Genomic DNA, 21473 nt, shown 5'->3' on the forward strand with positions numbered 1-21473 from the left:
CCTTACGCTGTATATTGTAGATGTATTTTTTCTTGTGCTACTGGGTCTTTTGGTTTGCTTAAGATGTTTTGGAGGGCTTTAGTTGGTTTGTGTGCTACGGAGATGCCACATGGTTGTAACAGTCTGTTGGTAGTTTCTGAGATGTTTCTGACCAAGCTAAATCCAAAAATGCAAGGGAATTCTTGGAAGCTTGGTATTCAGACAAGACAGACATCAACAGGCACATAGAGATAAACAAGATGTACGCACTATTCAAAAGAAACAACAGAAAGGAAAACAAAAGACCAGAACATCTCCTCACCAGCAATCATCACCCAGATAAGCAGAGAATAACACCAAGATTATCACCAGATATACAATCAAGCAGTAAACAATACCCTAATCAAGGAACTACCAGAGGAGAAAACAAAACAAAACCCACCAACACACCCCCACCAGCACTGGCAGGGGATGCCACAGTATATAAACAGAGAGCAAACCCCATTCCAGTCGAGCACTGAAGATGTTACCTAGCCAGGTAATGAAATGTTTGCAAGAAAACAACCAAGCTCAGAGAACCCCAAGGACTTCACTATATAGATTCAGCCCAGAGACAAAACTATATAAATGACCTCATACATAATTTGGTTCTTTTCCCAGCTTCCTTCAAACAGCCTTCCTCCAAAGATTAAAGGGACCTCTAGAATAGTATCTGACAGCAGTTGCTGTTAGAAAATAAACCTGATGTACATATCAGAGAGAATTTGGGAACTTCAATTAATGCCAGCTTCTACTGATAGTTGACTATCCAATGCCCAGTACTATGATCTTATTACTCAAATATTGAAATATTTACATTGGATGCCAATTTTTTTTCAGTATTAATTCAACACATTGATCTTAACTTTTAAAACTCTAAAAAGCTCATGGTCTGGCCATCTAAGTGTCCTCCTGTTTCATTACAAACATACTGTATTATAAAAACAGAAATTATATACATACATACATACATACATACATACATACATACATACATACATGAAATCAAAGTATACCCCACAATAAAATCATCATCTCAGAGGCTAGTTTAGAATCCATACATTTAATTGACTAAGAAGATACAAAGAAACCAAGGCCTCCCTGAAACCTTACATTTTGCATTTTCTAGGGAAAAAATCAGACTTGGGGAACTAATGACTGACCTGATCAAGTGGCTTATTGCCCCAGCCAATAGCCTTCATTTTACGCTGGACCTCCCATTGCTTCTGATAGGCCAAAATACGATTCAGAGGCCAAGGATAAGGAGAACCATATCTTGGATTAGTGATCTTTAAAGGGAAAAAAAGTATTTTTGTGTTCTAATATAACTGAGAAAGCTGTGTTTTAGAAAAGACTAGGGTTACTATGATTTTATTGCCATGGCTGTGCCTCAGAACATGATTCTGTGCAATTATTTATAACTTGCACTAAAAAAGTAAGCCTTTAAAATTATATTAAAAACATTTTCACTTTAAAACCAGCATATCCAATAATGACATAGAGCTACTCTGAAATGTATATGCAAGCAAAATTAAAGCAAAAAAAAAAATGGTATCATTAGCGGTATAAACCTCTATGTTTCATTTATGAGTAGGGACTTGCAATTGTGAGCAAAAGTGTTTTCTCATTAAAATTTAATTAAGATGTATGCTGCAGAATCACTCACCTCCTGGACTGTAGCATCATCACACCACTGAAGATACAGCTAGAAACCAAAGAATACTAAACTTCATAACAGAGAAGGTTACACAGACATTTATTCCTTGCAGCTTTGTCTCCTAGCCCTACCAAACAAGCCATTAATAATATTTAAAACAAATAAATATGGTTACTAGATCTGTCATGAAGCAAGTACAATATTTCAGTGTACCAAAAATAACCTGAAAAGGACTGCAAAGTGTACATTAAAAGTGTGCTGCTTTTTGAGAAGCCCTGTTAATCATAAGTCCACCTTTTTTTGTTTTATATACAAATGGTAACTGTGGCTTGTAATATCACAAAGAAAATAGCATTTTACTCCCCCTCTCCAATATAATTCATTTCCCAAGACTGACAAATTACTAGTGTTTTGCCATACCTCCGCTGTCAAAAGCATATTATTGACTAATTCCATGTAGGCTTTCATCTCAGCTTTTTGGACTTCATCCAACCCATCACTAAGTGAATGGCCCTAAGGCAGGAGAGAAGGAAGGAAAGAGAAAGGAGAGCAAAAATTATCCGTTTGGGTTCTTTCCAACTTTACTGAAGTCCAGCGCTTTCACTCATTCAAAACAATCCTTTGTAACATTACACATTAGAGGCAGCTTTGTAGACCTCAAAGACTATTAAAGGCTCTGGGGGAGGGGGATAATATTGAAGTGAAATCTTTTAAATAGAGAAGTATAGAGTGATCAGTAAACAGAACTTCCCAGCTACAGACCTTTGTTTTGCTTTTCTGCTGAGTGGTTTTTATAAATACAACATCTTTGTAAATAAACTGAAGTGAGTTATGATGATGTAAATACCTTATTAAAATACGATGCATGGGTATTGATTTACAAGACTAAAGAAAGAAGCAAGAGTAAGCATAAATATTGATTATTTGGAATTTTTTAAGATTTAAACAAAGTGTTCTCTATGCAGTAGATTGCAGAAGCCAAGAAGTAAGTGCAACATTACTTCTTGGCAAAAGTCAAGATAGCAGAGAGAGCATGCAGCAATTGGGAATAGGCAACTTGGTGCATTTTTTAAAATCTTAATTTCAAAACCATAGTAGGCATGGCCAAGGATCAGGAATGACCAAAGTTACAATCTAAACCCTCTGGAGTGCACCAGGATGCCTACCCTATCTTAGATGTAGGACAGGATCCAAAGGGCTTTTGGGCAGCTCAGGCCTCTTCCTATAATACCAAGACATACAGAGAAATAACTTGAAAAATAAATGGAAGCCCCTTCAGAGAGACATCTGAACCACTGTAATTGGCAGAAAAATGTATCTAAAGCAGTTTTACCTCAGCTGAATCAATTGAGAATTCTTTAGGTAGTTACTGTTGAACCCTTGTTGTATTTCAGTATATAATCAGAAATTGGTTTACATTAGACAAATGTTAGGATTCCAGCTATAATTTAGCTTTTTCCCCACTTAGTTACTATGTAATTAGTTTAGAAATTTCTATCTACTCTATCTCAACTGAAAACAAGCAACAAGCAAGTTGCTATTATTATAACATTTCATCATGGTACTGTATAACACTTATACACTAAAAAGTCTGAGAAAAGTGTTGGAGAAAAAGGAAAAAATAAAAGTCTATTTATTAATGGGTTTAATTATGGAATTGGCTTTTAAGGACGTAAGAATTAGTGAGCAACCTGAATGAAATGGTGCTCACCTAAAATCAAAATTATACACACACACTTACACATCCTAAATGTATGGGAAATGTAAGCAAAAGAAAATATTTACATATTCAAATTATGTATATTACCATGTATGAACCCCAGAATATTTGGATTCACATCATGTCCTTCAAAGTGGAATTAACACAGTATCCAAGAGAAGTGTGGATATGGCTGAAAGGTCCTACTGGTTAGTCCTTTGGTGGGAAATTACCAAGAAATACCAATCCTGTAGGTTATATTAGGAAGTATAAAAAAATTCCAAAAGACAATTTCATGCTCCTTCGGAATTACTGCAAAGACAACTACAGGGACATGTCCATTACATCACCAGCTGAGCTTAATTCAAAGGAGACTTTATAGTACTTATCATTTCAAACTTCTTAAACTTAAGGCTCCTATATGTGCTATCTGGGGAGATCTAGGAGCTGCAACTTCAACACAACTAGAAGACATCAAGTTGAGGAAGGCTGCTATGCGTGCTGCTTCTGAAGTTCTTGAGTAATATAGATTTGTGTGCTATCTGGATAAATAAGTAATTTTTTTGTGTTCTGTATAGACACATATAGAGAACAAGATGAATATTGTACAGAATATTGTTTGTACCAAAAAAAAAAGTTCAGCCCAGCAATAACAATGTCTGCTAACAGATATAAATGTACAAGCCTTTTTATACATAAGCACTCAGCAAAAGAGTAACCCCTGAACTGGATGATATCCTAAAGCTTATTAACATAGTATTTTCTGAGGGAATAAATTATATTTTATTTTCAAAGCTATGATTTTATTAAATCACCAAGATAATTTCATAAACAAATAATTAAGACAACTGCTGAATAGGTATTTATCAAATTGTTTTAATATATACACATTACCTTGGCTTTTACAAACTGGACAATGGGGCCAAGTTCCGAAACTACTTGATTTCCTACATGAATAAAGGGCACTTTTCCTATGGGTGAAAAAAAGAGTATATTTCAACATTCATCACCAAGCATTACATTCTAAACCAGTGATTTAACTGAATTCAAAAGAATAGTGTTCCACTGAAATTAATGAGATTTCAATTTTGTGTTTGAGTTATCTGTTTTGAAAGATGCATGAAAACACTAGTTTACAGCATTTGTTCTAGGCAAAGGTAGTTGATCCTTTCCTGAATATAAATCTCTGTGAAACCCAAATGCTGTTGTCTTCATTCAGTGATACCAAGACATTCACTCTTGCTAAAAATCTGGCCCTTTGTATCCTGGGAATTTTGGACAGCACGCAAGTGTTTCTTACCCACACAGAAGAGCCACTGGTGTTGGACAATCTGTGTCAGACCACATTTCTTTGTAAAAGCTTCTACATGGTTACTTCTGATTCTGTTGTAAACTAAAAAAAACCTGAAGTATAAGAACCTTCTCCTGTTTGAGGGTTCATAATCCACAATATACCTTGAGCACCATTTATTAGCAGTAAGGCTACTGCACATGCACACATACACAAGCATGCATATTTTGTTTTGGCGTAATTCTGTACCATCAACTGACCAATTCTTAATTGTAACTCTATTTCTTCCAGAGGAGCAAGGAGATACAATTTTAAAATCAAATAGTCTCAATATAGTAATAACGAATCAAAGATTGTTGAAACAAATGTCACAAAGTATCTGCCACTTAGTCTTTGTTCCAAACACTAAAGTAAATGTTAAAGTTGCTGGGCTTTAACAGTATAGCACTGTGTCAGTTTCACAGAAGTCATGTAAAATATAAAAGATACATAGTTTAAAAAATAATATCCATAAACAGCACTCAGGGTAACTTCTGGCAAGAGATGCATCAGTGACATAGCCAGTTTTTGTGTTTTTAAAAAGGGGAAAGACGGATCACTATCACTTTTTATTCAAGACTGCTAGGTATAGTCTGATATCCGCTACTGATTTTCCTATCACAAAACTGTAGAATTTTCATCTTGAGACAGACTAGACACCTAGAGCACCTAGCCTAATTTGTACCCTTCTCTGTTTCTTCCTATCCCCCAATGAAAAGTTCTGAAGAATTCAAAAGCTTGCACACTCCTTTATGACATTTGACCTAGCTGTAATAAAACTAGCAGCCCACTATGATTCTAATAAAAATAATGATCTGGGCGAACTCTGTGCTCATACCTTAGTGACACAGAAACTGAGCAAACAGCGAACTAGGTTGCCTGGCGTTCATTTGCTGACACTGAAAAGCCGTAATCCTAAAACCTCTTACTGTGGGATAATATCAGTCTCTTCAATGAAGGACCACACAAATAACTTTATAGGTTAAACAATTTGGAATATTCTTGCTTTTAATTTTATTTCACTGAGGAAAAGCAAAGAAGATCTTGGTCACTGCCAGTTACACTGGCCCAAAAAAGGAATCGCAAGAAACACAATGCCTCTGCACAATGACGTGCACCGCAAAAGGAATGCAGGGGCTTTTGAACTTCCAGACCTCTCAACGGCCCTATCGATCAAGCTTTTACTTCCACGGAACTACTATATACAGAATGAGCTTTCGGTGCTCCTACAGCAGGAGTCAGCACATCAGTACTCTCGCAAGGCTCTTACTAACGGATGGAGAGAAAGAGCAGAGCCAACCAAGCAGTCCTCAAATGCAGAATCCCATAAAAGGGGGGAAATGCGTTCATGATGCTGAATTTTAACCTTACGCGGTTGGGCCACAGTTCCTGCCATCCAGTTGTTAACGGAAGCACCATTTATCAAAGCACTAATTTATAGGCAAGCATGCATATGCTAATGCATGATAAAAAGGCTTTTGCAGTAGGCAGCAGGAAATGCTTTCAACTTGCCAACTCAAAAACTGAGAAAATATTCCTATTAACATTGAATTTTGCTTTATTTAGATTTTTTTTTTCACAGCTAATGGGGAATAAGAACTCACCACATAATTGACTAATTAGCAGGCTATCTTCACAGAAAGCAATATACATGCTCCCAATAGTTCTAGGCCATAAGGGGACATGCCCAGATGATGAAATTTAGGAGAACAAGTCTCAATGAATTCAGTCCCACAATACTCACTTGAAGCATCTTTTAGCCTGCACAGATTTCACTGTTAACCAGCCCAGCTGTGCCCACTGCAGGCACATCTTGTTTCCTGCAATGAGGAAAGTATGTATGCATGTGAGTATGCACGTCTAGGTCTTTTCGTGCTCTTCATTTGGGCTACCGTATCTGCTCTGCAAAGATATGGGTGACCTCTAGATGGAAGCAAAGAACTATATTTTTCATTATCTCCTTTCTGCCATTTAGTGGTCACCTGGGTTTTAGAATCCAGATATGGTAGTCCTACTCGTCATATGCAATAAAGCTTCAGCAGTGTGGGAAACTCCCTTCTGAACATGCCCCCTTCGGTAGGTGAAAATATATGAGTAACAAAAAATGCTACTTTAGTTCATAATGAGACCAAATGTGGGAGGACAGCAGCAGTCCTGTATATTTACATACGGAACTGCCCCAAATTAGAAGAGGATATTTAAAAGGACCTGCTTTTAAAAACTGAAAGTGGTACATAAGTGTGTGTACAATGATTGGTTACCTCCATCTGGGCCCTCTCTCTTCAATCATTCTGAGAGCTCAATTCTGTAAAGTAATCTTTGTTAGGGTATTAAAGGAAAAAGCTGCTCAAAGGTAAAATGTAAGAAAGAAGACAGGTCATCTCTTCTCATCTAATGTTAAAACCAGACTCTTCCATCTCCTTCCATCATGACTGAGGCAATTCATGTTTAAACACACTGAATCGTTGGCAGTATGTCTACCTTGGTCTTACAACAGTGTCTTTTAATATATTTTAATGATGAAAATGTATTATTTCTGTTTCTTGCAGGAAAAAAATCTGTAGCATAGCAAGAAGCAAGCCACCGCATAGTACAGCATACAGTAATTCCAACTGATCTCCAAGATGAGATACTGTTGCCATAGTTTCCAAGCACAGGTGTGATGTAAATGATTGCTATACTTACCAGATGGGGACATATATTCTGCATTTGCCCTACAAACCACCTGGACTGGCAGATTGCACATTTGTAAAAAAGCCTGAAAATAAAGCAGAGTAAATTTAAAATGTACATATCATATGAAGGCAAAAGCAAGTTTTTTTTTAATATTTGGAATTTTACACCATAAGGTATATTCTTTTCTGTGTAATTATTTCCCAAAACAGATAACTAAAAGAATTGTACTTGTAGTTATTGGCTTCTCACACTGTATTTATCACAACTTCACCACTCTGGATGCAACTACAGATGCACACACAGTTACAGCAATCCAAAATATACATCAGTCTATCTCCCTTACTCATTTTCTTGTACTTTACTATGATAACCTCTTTCTAACACACTGGAAAAAAAACCCTTGCATTCTGTTTTGAGAGCAATGATTACTATAGTTTTAAAATGAATCAATGAAAGCTTCTCCTACAATACTGATTTCTCATGGCTCTTAGCCAACTTTGCATTTTTAAAAAGATGCCATTCTATCATTTTGTTGTACTTCTGTTACCTTTAGTCAAGCATTAAAAGTGCCAGGTCTACAGCACATAAAGCTGTCATACCTGGGCCTTGCATCATAGAGCTGAGCTGACTGAAAAATAAATCCTGCCTCTCCTAATGGACTAGAGGCTTAGGAGCTGAAACTGTGGGCAAGGATCCCCTAGAAGACATCTCTGTTTAGAAACTTCTAAAAAAGCAAGTCTTAATGTGTTTGAGCCCCTGAATAGGCCAGCTCTACAAACAGAGAAGAACTGCTGAGTTCCTAAACAGACCAAAGCTGGAACAATCAAACAGGCTTTGGCTATCCATGAAAATGAGGGTGACAGGAGTAAAGGGCACCAATGGCAAAAGCACTGCTCCTAATAAACCTTTCGCTTTGATTCTCAGTTCCTTCCACAGCAATGGAATACACGTACCAGACAAGCAATATGTCTACTTTGGCCCATAAACTTATTCCCACCAAACATTCAATGAACAATATGAAGAGGGGAGATATCCATAAAGTATAAAGAAAGATTCCAAACTCAGATATTCTGAGTAACATCAAGGCTTTTCTGGAATTGCATATTATTAATCTTACCAGTTCAAGTAGCACTGTAACAATTAATATTTAAAATACAGCTGTAGAGGATGTCAATATGCAAACACTGAAGGGGATCTGCATTTTCTTTCATTAAAAAACGACAATTGAAAAAAAAGTAGAAATTATACAGCATAAAATAATGCACAAAATATTCCAGTTTTCCTATCAAGCAGCAGCAGACGCTGTAAATTGCAAAGTCTGTCTAAAATTATAAATGAAAATGGTTCAGTATCATTCTTGGAGTGATAGAGTATATGCCTAATGCAGTTATGATAATAGTCACATTTGTAGTTTAACATAAATTAAGAGTTTAATTGTATTTGTGACTACTTTAAACAAAGTAACACATTCTTTTGTACCTGCAAATGTAATTTATTGCAAAGCCAGGTTCATTTTCCAGAACAATCTGTTGTATACTACACTGGAATGCTGCTATAATGTAATTCCTGCTGCCGAATGTGGGAAGAGTACACTCACTGGTACCACAGAGGAGGCTTTGAAGATAAATGAAGATGCTATTCATTCAGGGGTAATTTCATCTTAGAACCATATGAAAGATGTTTCACTCAGACACGGTAGATGCCTGGCTTGGGATTTCAGTCTATTTTCAGCTACAGTAATGTTGTTAAATCGATTATGTTGATACTGTATTTCTAATCATGAAGAATTTCAGCTTTTATTCTACTTAAAGAATGGATTGTCAGACTTTCATTACACTGTTCAGCCTCTCTCCAGTTTACAACACAATTACAGTTTCAAATCACAAACTGAAATTATAAATTCACTCTAAAAGAAACACAAATCAGTAAAATGAAAATCAGATAGTCTGCAGCAGCCTTTTTAAAAATCATTATAGAAAAATGGTCCTTTTTCACTGCAAAGAAACTAATGAGCTTCCAATGCACTGTGAGAATTTGTTTCATGTTTTATCCCAATTGCGTGTATGTTTCTACGTTACGTTTGGTAAGCAAACTCCATCATCTTTCTTCAAAATACATACACACAACAACTTGCCAGAGCTGCATGGAATATATTGTCATTTATTTTAATTATTATGTTTATGCCCCGTTTTTTTCCAAGCCATGAGGGAAGACTGAGTGCTGCTCCCTATCCAATTTTAACAAGGATACAGATCCAGACATCCCAGGACTGCATATACACAGCTGTAATCATACTAAACGTAATGCTAATTAAATGCATTTAAACATATTGATTTAAATCAAATTTAGTTTGGTCTTGGTCATGCTGATGCTTTCGAGTGTAATGTTGGCATATCATAGAAAGAGTGTTACAGCCCTTAGCCCAAACAAAGTTTAGCATCCTTCCATTAAAACACTAAGTTTATATAGCAACTGACACTGTGACTTCCTAGGTAATTATTACTTTTCCATCCTCCAAAGATGAAGCAGTGAAGCTTCTTTCTGGATATTCATTTCACTAAAAGCTGGAATACAGTTGAGATTAAGTAAATAAATACAGTTACTAATGTGTAGCTAAGAACAGCAAAGCAGGATTAAATGTGAGTGTGTGTGTCTTTTTACACATATATACAAAACAAATTTTAAAAATATATATTGCACAAAATAATATATCTAAAGGGAAGGGGGAAAATAGTTTCTGTCACAATGGTGATCTGAGTCAGATTCATAATAAAGCAATCAGCATGTCTTTATTATCTTTACAATCCTGAGAATATTTATCACAGAAAATTACCACTCCAGTGCACAAATAGAAAACAGAAGGTGCCAAACAACAAATCCTAAAATTTCCAGTGTTTAAGAACTACAGCTGCATATCCTGACAAGAAAAATATCAGGAATCACTTTTCAAAATGTTTTTCTTCCTTTGTTTCTAGGCAGGAAGTATAGATACAAAAAGAAGAGTAAAAATTTAGCAATCTTATAAAAGATGGATCAAAGAAAGAATCTACACAGCATATTCAAAAACCAGGAAGTGGGAGTTCTTTGCATGTTAACCATCTCATTGACTCTAACGGAAGACCATTTACTATTATAGCTCAGGAGCTGTTTCAGCTCCTGCTCTATTTGGGAGAAATGAACAGGTTCAGAGGGAATTTAATATAGCAGCTTTCTCTCTCATTGCTCCTGTCTTAAGTTCCTTCAATCGTATTTCTGCATCAGTTTGTAAATTCTCTGTTAAAAAGCCCATCTAAAAACGCACATGCCTTTTCCCAAGCATTTTTCATACCATATATACTCGCAGATAAGCCCATCTGTATATTAGCCAACCCTCAAAATTACAACCAAAATACCTACCATGAAAAAATGCATCACTTGGGATAAGCCAGTTGTAAACATTTAAAATAGAATCTGTTCTGGAAAACAAACTTTATTGATACAAAGTATGAAAATAAATGAAGTCCTTCAGAATTTATGGAAAATCCATACAAAAATTATCAAAATATTTAAAAATCCACATCTTCAACATCCGATTTTGGAAAAAAAAAAATTCAGATTCTTCCTTTGTAATACTGTCAAGTATAGACACCATCATTGCTACCTTCATCATCTCATCTTTGTTAGTGGCATCTGCTCCATCATCTTCATATATTGCATCATCTGCTATTCCATCCATGGCATTGCTGATGCCACACTTCAAAAATGAACAGCGAACCATATCCAAAGAAATATTTTCCCATGCATCATTTACCCATTTTGCTCTATATCTGATTCTTTAAATTGCCCCCTTTCCTTAACTCAGCCACGCCAGATGTCATCCATTCCTGCCACATTTTTCCGACTCTGTCTTTAAACGGCTTGTTCAGACAAATGTCAACAGGCTGCAGCACCAGCTATAACAGCCAGAGTTGTCTTTAATGATTTCGCTTTATCCTTGATATTGTCTGCAATAAGCGCTCTGAACATGTCCCAGATGAGAAGGGAAGGTTTCTTCTTGAGAGTAGCACCAGACCATTTGTCCCAAACATCTTCAAGCCACAGTCTTATACCATACTTGTCCATCCAGCCCTTTTCACGGCAACACACAATCACACGCATGCACGCACACACACACACCCCGTTGGAAATTTTGCTTGCTTTGGGAACCTTTTCCACTTAAAAATAACTTAATAGATGTAACTTAGTTCCATTTGTTAAACATGAAAGAACCACAGTAAATTGATTCTTTTCATTTTCCACTGACCTTACAAAAACCAATATTTTTGCCAATATTTGTCATGGTTCGATTGTATGGTACATTGTATGTCATCAATTTCATCCATATTTTTGATATCACCAAGTTCGTACCTATAAAGCTTACATTGTTTAATAATAATTTTTTTGAAAACGTACTTTTTTTGAAAAGGAACAACTTTTCTTCAAGAATTTTGGATAGCACTTGAGAAATTTTACTCCACTGTCTCAAGCAAAGTCCACATCTATTTATGATTTGGAACACCAGCCAACAGAGGAAAAGAAAATTGCTATGCCTCACCTGACATTCTTCTGACTTTGCCATCTGAAGTGTGCATAGACAAATATTGGTCCTAGTAATGGCTGTGCAAATAATTTTCTAGCGCTGGGTCCAAAGCCACTCCATACTGGCATGCCTTCTTCCATTCTGGCATATCTTCTAAACTAGCTTTCCTTTTTTTCCATTCTCAAACTTGTTTTTCATTTACCTCAAATTCTCTGGCAGCAACAGAATTGTTTCATCTCCTCCATTCTCCTAATAACTTTTGGCTTGAAAGCTGCATTATATGATAACCATTGGCTATTTTCAGACATGGTGATTACCTAACTACCAGAAATGTGAATAGTAACAGGGGTGAAACTGCAAACTTTTATGTCATCATTTATAACACTACACAATTTTAAATACAGTAAATGTGCTGAGCCTAATTCAGTTGGAAGACCATTTCCATGCTGTTAAATAGAAGTTTAAAGATGAGGAAAGTATATCCATTCATAGACGTTGATGATTCTGTCAGTTGATCTTACTGTCTGAAGATACAAGCATATTTACGGTAAAGAACACTATAATTCATGTATCTTTATTTTAGGGATATCTTTGTTCCTGCTAAGCATTCAGCTGCTGTATGCATCATATTGAAATGTCAGTCAATTAAATCTCTCCAGGTCTAACTAGCTCAAGCGATGGCATAGCTCCTGGCCCACTGGGAAATGAGAATCACAGTCCTCCACTTCTACAGACTCCTATAATATGCAGTCAGAATTCACCCCTTCCAGCTTTATCACTAGAACTTTCTACTGCTTCGCTAAGACAGTTTCTTGGGTAGACTTCCCTCTTTGCAGGAAAACAAAATATAAACATCCTATGATCCCTGAGTGACTCCTTCCAAGGAATATAGAATTGTTTCTTAGAGCATTTCTACAACTTTTTTTGTTCATTTTTCTAAAGAAAAAAAGTCACTCTAGGAAAAAAAATGGAAAGAAAAGTTGTATACTGTCTTCTTTAAGTGCTGGTTATTTCAACTAATGCTAAATATATTAGCCTCATAAATAGAATTGCCTCCTGAAATCATATTAAGCAAAAGGCAACATGAGGAAAACAAGAGAATCTATTTAATCGATAAACTTAGATATGAGAAGGAAAACTGATGGAAATTTATTGAAATGAGATTTATTCATAAGAAATTGGAACTAAATTATGGAATAAAATGGTATTCAGATCTTTCTCTGTTTTATTACTTAATTATTTTATTACTGTATTATCTCTTTCCAATTGCTAAAAGGACATCTTCAAGGAGACTTGGGAAAGCTTTATTATCTTTAATCATAATTTTAAAGATTAGAAGAAAAAAGTCAGAACAATCATGTAACGTACCAACACTTCTAAAAAAACAGACAATATTGAACCAAAATCAAATGACATAAAAAATTAAATGTCCTCCAATATAAACTGAAAAACATACAGGTAGTCCCCAGGTTAAGAACGCCCTGTTTAAGGATGACCTATAGTTAAGAATGGAGGTTACTGTAGCTAAATTCAGGTTAAATACACAATGATTCGAATTAAATACACAATGGTTCAAGTTAATAACACAATACTACTTATACAGTAACATTGTTCTGGCTTACGTACAAATTCAATTTAAGGACAGACATGGGAACGGAACTCATACTTACACTGGGGGACTACCTGTATTTTGAAAAACTGCACAACAAAATACATTCAGATAATGTGATTGTTGTAATAGCTTTTATATTATGAGTAAAATTTCCAAATGCTTATTCTTTGGGAGAATAATTAATGTTATTAAAAAATCAACATATTAAATTATAATCCATTTCCAAAGTGTCTCACAGAAACTCAGGAGAGAGGAGGCACCCTGTTTTACAGAAGAACACACACAGAGTAAGGACAAGGCCTAAAATTCTGTTACTATATATTTTCAGAACTCTCTCCTTCAGAATATCTAAAAAGGTTCTTGTTTTAGGAAAATATATTTTCAATTATATCGATTATTGTCTTTCTGCCAACCAGTAACATATGGCAGAAGAGATTTTCTCTCCACCTGCACCCCTGTATAACCACAAATCTGCTTTAGGGAGCTGAATGTTCTCTGAAGGAAGGGTGGGGGGCAGGCAGGCAGGCATAGAGGGGAATAAAGGAAAAATAATTTGCAAGTACAAGTCAACTTACATATCTTGGAAACCATTAACATTGCAATCTTATACAGTTCTAATTGAAAGAAAGCTTTCAGGTAAGCACATACAGGATTGCAACTGATTATCAGAGTGAGAAATATTGTTTTAATCTACTTACATTAGACAATTTAGGAAATCATACATATTCTTTGGTAATGTGATTCTTACTGCACTGAGCCTATATATATTTGTATGTTATTAACAGAAAAAGTAAATAGCTGCAGAAAAATCCAGCATGGATGGAAATAAATGTTTATTTTTGTTCTTAAGTAGAAGAAAGTAAATGGAATGTAGTTACTATAGTTTAACAGAAGGTGCCTATATCATGGACAGCACAGAATTCCCAGTCTAATGCTGTAAATGTTCTAAAACACAATATGCAATTACTGAATATCTTATTCAGCTTCAACTTTAATGAAGGTAAGATTACTATCAGTGTTCTGAATTTACAATACAAAAAGAAAAAACCATTGCTTCCAAGAACTCAAAATAGTGTTTTGATTATGTGCTATCAAGTCAGTGTCAATTCTCAGCAACCATATAGATAGACTTCCTCCATCTGTCCCAACCTGGCCCGTTAGGTCTCCCAACGGTACAACTATCACCTTTGTAATCAAATCCACCCATCTTGCTGCTGGTAGTCCTCTTCTTTTCTTTCCTTCCACATTTCCCAGCACTATAAACCACTAGAGAACTAGGTCTTCACATAATGTGTCAATATGATAATTTGAACCTGGTCATTTGTGTCTTGAGTGAGCACACTGGACTGATTTGTTCTATGATCCATTTGTTTGTCCTCTTGGGTATCCAATGTATTTGCAGGAGTTTTCTTCAATACCAACGTTCAAAAGTACCGATGCTGCTTCTATCTTGCTTCTTCAAAGTCTAGTTTTGGCTTCCATATGGTATCACAGGAAAAGCCATTGCCTACACAGTTTTAAACTTTGTAGGCATAGACACATCACAGCATCTGAACATCTTTTCCAAGGATTTAACTGATAGCCTGCCAAATACTAGTCTGCAACATAATTTGACTATGGGTTCCTTTATTGTTGATCGTTGATTCTAAAAGACAGAAGCCATCCGCCACTTCAATGTCTTCATTGTCAGTTCTCAGGTTTGTGCTGGAGCTGGTGACATTAGTTTGGTCTTCTCTGCATTGAATTATAAACCCATTTTTTTCACAGTGCTCTTTGACTTTCATTACTAGAGCTTGCAGATCATTTGCATTTTCAGCTATCAGAATAGTGTCATCAGTTATGTTTCTTCCTCCAATTTTAAAAACACACTAATCTTCTTTCAATCCAGCCTCCCTCAATATATATTCAGCATACAAATTAAATAAATGAGGTGAGAGTATACAGCCTTGTCTCACTTGTTGCCAACCTGGAGCCAGTTTGTTTCACCACGTTCTGCTTTAGATTGTGGCTTTCTTTCCTATGTATAGGTTTCGCATGTGGACAAAAAGATATTTTGGGATTTCCATTTTCCTAAGGACATTCCACAGCTTGACACAGTCAACACAACTGAAGGCCTTTCTATAATAAACGAAGCACATGTTGACTTATTTTTGGTATTCTTTCATTTTCTCAATTATCCAGCATGCATCAGCAATAATGTCTCTTGTTTCTCAGCCTTTTCCAAAGCCAGCTTGAACAGCAGCATTTCCTTTTCCATGTAGGGCTCTAATCTGCACTGGATGGTCCTAAGTAATATTTTGCAAACAAATGTGTGAAATTAAAGCTATTGTACAATAGTTTGCATGCCCTGTTAAGTCTCCTTTCTTTGGCATTGGTATGTAGATTGAGTTCTTCCAATCTGTTGGCCACTGTGTCATTCTTCAGATTTGCTGGAGTACAGGTTAGAACCTTTACTGATTATTCTTCTATTGCTTGTCATATTTCTGTAGATATTCCATTAATTCCTGTAGCCTTCCAATTTGGTAATGATCAGAATGCTGATTTAACCATCTTCTAATAGCAGAGGTTCTTGAAAACAGGGAATATCTTCTAAGGCATCTTGGATGTTGACATCTTTACTGTAGAGAATGTCAGTATATTCCTTCCATCTTCTTTGAACTATCAATAACTATATGTCCATTGCCATCCTAAAGGAGAAATCCTTCTCAGTACAGAGATCATTTGGAAAACTTTCCTTCCTTTTCAGTGTCTCTTCCATCTTCAATGTCTTTACAGATGTCACTGAAATACTGCTCCTTGTCTCTTGTAACATTTTTCTAAAATTCTCTGTGAAGTTCCTTCCTGAGATCTTTGCCTTTCTTGGCTTTGGCTTCTTTTCTCTTCTTGGCAATTTTCATCAGTTTGCTCTCTTCTATTTCTTGGTCTCTAGCAGTCTCTTTTCACATTGATGCTTAACAACTTCTTTAAATTTATTGCAGAGTTTCTGTGGTTCCCTATCAATGAGGTTGAGGACTTAAAGCAATTCCTGATTTCCTCCTTGAAAATGGTGGTACATGCTCAAGATCATAACATGGAACCTGATTGGATTTGTTCTTCAGCTTTACCTTGACTTGGAACCTTCAAATGAGCAGTCTGTAATCTGTCAGCCGCTGGCCACGTCTTTGCTGTTATCAGCTCTTCCACTTCCTTCTATCAATAAAATAGCCAATTTGATTTCTGGTGATATCCACATATATCGGTGTTAGTTTGGTTGACTGAAGAATGTGTGAGCAATCAATAAATCATTGGATTGGCAAAAACTGAAAAAATTGTTCTGCTTTATTTGTTTTCTAGGCCATACAGTCCAACTATATTTCCTTCCTTACTATTTCCACCTTTGGCATTCCAGCCTCCAACCAGAAGCAGCAAATCTTGCTTGCATGTTCTGTCAATTTCAGTTTGAACTTGACCATAAAACACAGCAATCTCCTTTTCTTCTGCATCAGTGATTGGAGCATAAACTTGGATAATTGTTATATTAAACGGTTGTTCACAAGTCTAATTCATATTACTCTGACTGCATTGTATCCCAGTACTGTGTCTGCTATATCCTTTCTGACTATGAAAACAACACTACTGCATTCTTTTTCATGTCCTGAGTAGTAAACAGTATGATCTTCTGACTGAAAATGTCCAGTGCCAGGCCATTTCAATATGTTGATGCCTAAGATGTCAATATGTAGTTGATCCATTTTATATTTTACAATGAAATGAATCCTATATTCAAATTCTTACATTCCATGTTCCTATGATGATTCTGTCTTTGCAGCTTTGGATTTTCTTTTTCTGCATGGCAACATCAGCAACTAGATATCCCAAAGACTTTAATCTAGTCACATCATAAACACTATTAGTACTCTAAAAGATCCTCAGCTTTTCCTTAAGAGTATATGGTCAATATATTGTCTAACCATGTGATTTCCTTGGTAAAATACAGGGAGTACTTTACCGTTGCCTTCTCCTGCATGGTATAAAATGCTGCCCTTACTTTTGTCACTAAAGCAATCATCTGCCTCCAGCTTCTTCCTATATTGCTGCTGCATCTATTGTGTAAATGCCTAGATACTTTAGCTGGGCAGGTGGGATGACCTTCACACCTTGAGTGACCCTCCTGGGAATATATCCTCTTGGCATATACTCCCAGCATTCTTTCCTCATCCCTCTTAGGACCCACCCCTCCCTGCCACAATAAGGCAGCACAGCAAGATGGGGGTGCAGAATAGTATTACGGTAATGTGATTACCCATTTTGAAAACAACTGCAAACTGACTATAATTTATCACATATAGATGATTTTTAAATATTACAAAAAATAAGGGAATTTAAGATGGGGCAATTTTTCTCTTGTTCTAAATCTTACAGCAAACATAATGTCGAGTTCTTTGATAAGCGTTTAACTAAGTAAGAGCTGCAATGGGTTGCATAGTAACTAGCTTGAAGTGCTTTCCTAGGGAAGGGAGCACCTGTAACATAATCAAAAAGAGTTCTTGACGAGGTGTATGATAAGTTAGGGTGATGATGATGTTGGAATGATAAGTTAGGGGGGTGATGATGATGGAATACAGAACTTTCAATACTGAAAACAATACCATAAGGAATACAAAATTTGGTCAGATCCAAACATCCCACTCTATTTACAGAAAAAATTTTTACAGGAATACAATGGATCCTTCCATAAATGTAAATTCCTTCAGTGAAAAAAATTGCTAAGTTCCAATCTAATCTTATAGGGAGTGGGAATCTCATACTTCTACATATAATTTTTAAGAATTTTGATTATAATAGTACAATCTAATATAAGCTAAACTTAAAAGAAAAGAGAAAAGTAAGAATTTAATAAAGAGAATGAATATGTATGTATATGTGTGTGTGTGTATGTATGTGTGTGTATGTATGCGTGTGTGTGTATATATACACACATACATACACACACATATATACACGCACACACATATACATGCATACACGCACACTGTATATATAAAGAAATAAGTCCAACCTTCATCACAAGTATAAATAAATTTAGTGACTCTTCACCCCCTCTAAGATTACAAACATTTATCTCTTCATCCCATATCCCATCTCTTATCTATAAACAAATCCATAAAACATTTTTTCAGTCCTAGTGTCAGCAGAAAGTCCATAAAGGGTTGCCAGAAGCAACAACATATCTTGGTTTAACCTTGATCAAATAAACCAACTTTATATTCCTTTCTTTTACTTCTAACAGTCTTAATCTTTAGCTCATTCAAATATTGTCATAGGATTTGATTTCTCTTCATTTCTTTTTTGTTCTGTCACACAGAGTTCTTCAAGGCTTTAATAAGCCTCTTTTGTAAATCCAATAGGAAAAAAATATCCAGGTCACTCCCCTGGTTTGCCATTTGTATTTCCCTTTTAAATTTTAAAACCTCAGCCAGTTTCTTTTGTAGATCCAGTGAAACATCCTTTTCTAAGCCATTCTCTTGGCCTGTCAGTTGTAAACCCACTTTTGACACCATCTCTACCTTGTCAGATAAAATTTGTTCTACATCTGTCATTTCTTCAATAACGTATTTTGGACATAGTCTATCCATAGAAGCAGACATTACTGGCATTGTTATTTTCTGATTCCATTCTTCAAAAGTCTCCTTCAATATTTTCATTGTTATAATGTTTTGCAACATTTTACAAGCTTGTAAATCTTTCATCTACCTAAAAACTTTAGTCCCCTCTAGTGCCCAGTTTTTGAAATCATAGAATTGTTTATTTCTGTTGTATCTTATACAAACCAAAACAGAATCTATTTCCCACAAGAAGCTATTTGTTCTTTATAATTCCAAAATAGTATTGTAAAAGTTTCAATGTTCCAATTTTATCTGGACCCTTAGTCCATTTATAACTTTCTAAGATCAAAATCTTATTTAGCTTTTTGCTGTTTATTTCAGATTCTTTAAATTCTTAAGCTTACGATTAAATTTTTCTTTCGTTCAGGATTGAAGGCAGACTCACCCAGCATTTTCAAACTTGTCATTCCGAAGGTCTCTAATACCTTAGAAATAGTTAATTTCCAAAAGTGATTAGAAAGTGAAGTTTGCAACTTAATGTCCTTTAAAAGTCTCTGCTGTGGTTGCAAGCAAAATGGCTAATACCATCATCTCCCGGCACTCAAACCCACAGAAAACCACTGTCATGCGATCTCCTTACAAGGAGCAGCCATGCAGAGCACATGTGGGCGATCTCCTGTCCCCTCCTTAGCCAGAGAGGTTCCAAGGAATTGGTCTACTCACCGATTCCTTGGTCTTTGCTGCAGTTGTCTTCAGTTCGCCATACCTCCCCGGAAGTCTCACGAGTCTCTCATACTTAAGTAAAAGAAAGTCTTACTGACTGCAGTGGATCTAATCTAAGCATAACTAAGTCTAGCTCTAAGCCACTGTTTTCACAGTGCCATCAGTGGCCACGGCACTTTATAAGGCAAACAAAGGAGAAAGGAGATGAGGACAGAATCTAAGGAGAATAATGGGTCCCACTTGGTTGCATTAGGGAATCAAAAGTGTATGAAGAGTTAAGCAAGAACTGTGCAGGATGTATATTGGATTAATCATACATTTCTACAGAAGTACTATACTGTATCACAGAACAAGAAAAGCCTTCTCAAGAAGTTGGATGCAGCTGAAAACCAATTTATCACCACCGCTGCCAAAGTTATCACAAAGAGTTAAAGATTTAGTGGAGCTGAAATAAAGCAAGTGCTGTTTCAAGTAGCACCTATATCATACTCGCAGAACTAAAAAGGGTAAAAGATACAGGAAAAGTATTTGGCAGAGAAGAACAGAAGCAGTAGTATACTAATGAACGGATATCTGCACTCTTATTTCTTTGAATTTCCAAATTTCCTCTACATACAGAACTGTTTGATTACAATGCCTGTATTATTTTATTTTGTATAAGGTATTTATCATTGTCTGTGAAATCTGAAATCACAATGACTTACAATATAATGTAAAACAATATACCATAGAAATTCAAACAGAAAAGGTTCCTAACAATCCAGTGCACAAAAGATGGCAATTTTAAATGCCTGAGGCAGAGAAAAAAATAACATAAAAGATTTTAAAGTAGTTACCAGGCAAAATTTGGAGTGGAAAGTATTCCAGAATTAGGAGGCAAAAAATAAAACAGTTCCCTCAATTCTAGCTCCCCATGTTATCTCTGATAGCACTGGGACTCAGTGGATGCTGACATTACAATAGGTGTAGGTATTAGGTGTTCCTGAGAATCTCAAGCCATGAAAGGCTGTAAATGTCTAAACCACCACCTTGAATTGTTTGGAAGCAAACTGATAATTGGTGAAAGTCTCCCGAAGTTACAGAAAGAGGTTTCTGGGTATCTATCTCAATCAGAAACCTGTTGGCCATATTTTTAACCAATTACAGCTACTGAACCATCTTTAAATAGTTAAATGGTAAACAAAATAGTGTAGGCATGCAAACAAAATCTTTGTAAAGCAGAGAACCATTACCAAAATTATAAAAAACAAAAATTCATAATCATAAGACAACGTAAGTATTATTAAGTACTGTTTAATAATAGCTAGCAAACTGTACAAGTTGGCATAACTTTTGCATTTCTTATTACAGATTCTTCTAAACTGATACCATCACCTTACATCAAAGAAAATTGTTCCATAAAGTTTAAAATCAGATATCTGTTGAAGTCATATTTATAGTCATGGCTACTATCAGCTGTCAGACAAAGAATATTGAAAAAAAAGAAGATTTTAATATATTATGGTTAATTTATCATTTAAGTGACAAGTGCAAAACAGAATTGAAATACACAAAATCCTCCTTTGAAAAAGAACTTTGATTTTAACTGTTTATGATTATGATGATTAAAGGTTTC

At 35.7% G+C, this 21473-nt stretch overlaps 1 protein-coding gene across 3 annotated transcripts in view; it reads right to left on the reverse strand.

Moving 5' to 3' along the window:
* The window catches only part of MTX2 (metaxin 2), a 48382-nt gene that overhangs the window by 2490 nt on the left and 24419 nt on the right, over positions 1 to 21473 (reverse strand). For 2 of the 3 annotated variants that reach the window (XM_088135770.1, XM_088135772.1), the window contains 5 exons: positions 7390 to 7462; positions 4269 to 4345; positions 2096 to 2188; positions 1685 to 1723; positions 1182 to 1307 (listed from right to left, as the gene is read on the reverse strand). In XM_088135770.1, the coding sequence (XP_087991896.1) occupies positions 1182 to 1307; positions 1685 to 1723; positions 2096 to 2188; positions 4269 to 4345; positions 7390 to 7462 (408 nt within the window). The remainder of the gene's footprint in view (positions 1 to 1181; positions 1308 to 1684; positions 1724 to 2095; positions 2189 to 4268; positions 4346 to 7389; positions 7463 to 21473) is intronic. The other variant, XM_088135771.1, reaches the window with a different exon arrangement.

This window comes from Python bivittatus, unplaced genomic scaffold (genome assembly GCF_059951505.1).
Source record: "Python bivittatus isolate LINGU-HERP-01145 unplaced genomic scaffold, Pbiv_v1 ctg000200_np1212, whole genome shotgun sequence".
NCBI lineage: Eukaryota > Metazoa > Chordata > Lepidosauria > Squamata > Pythonidae > Python > Python bivittatus.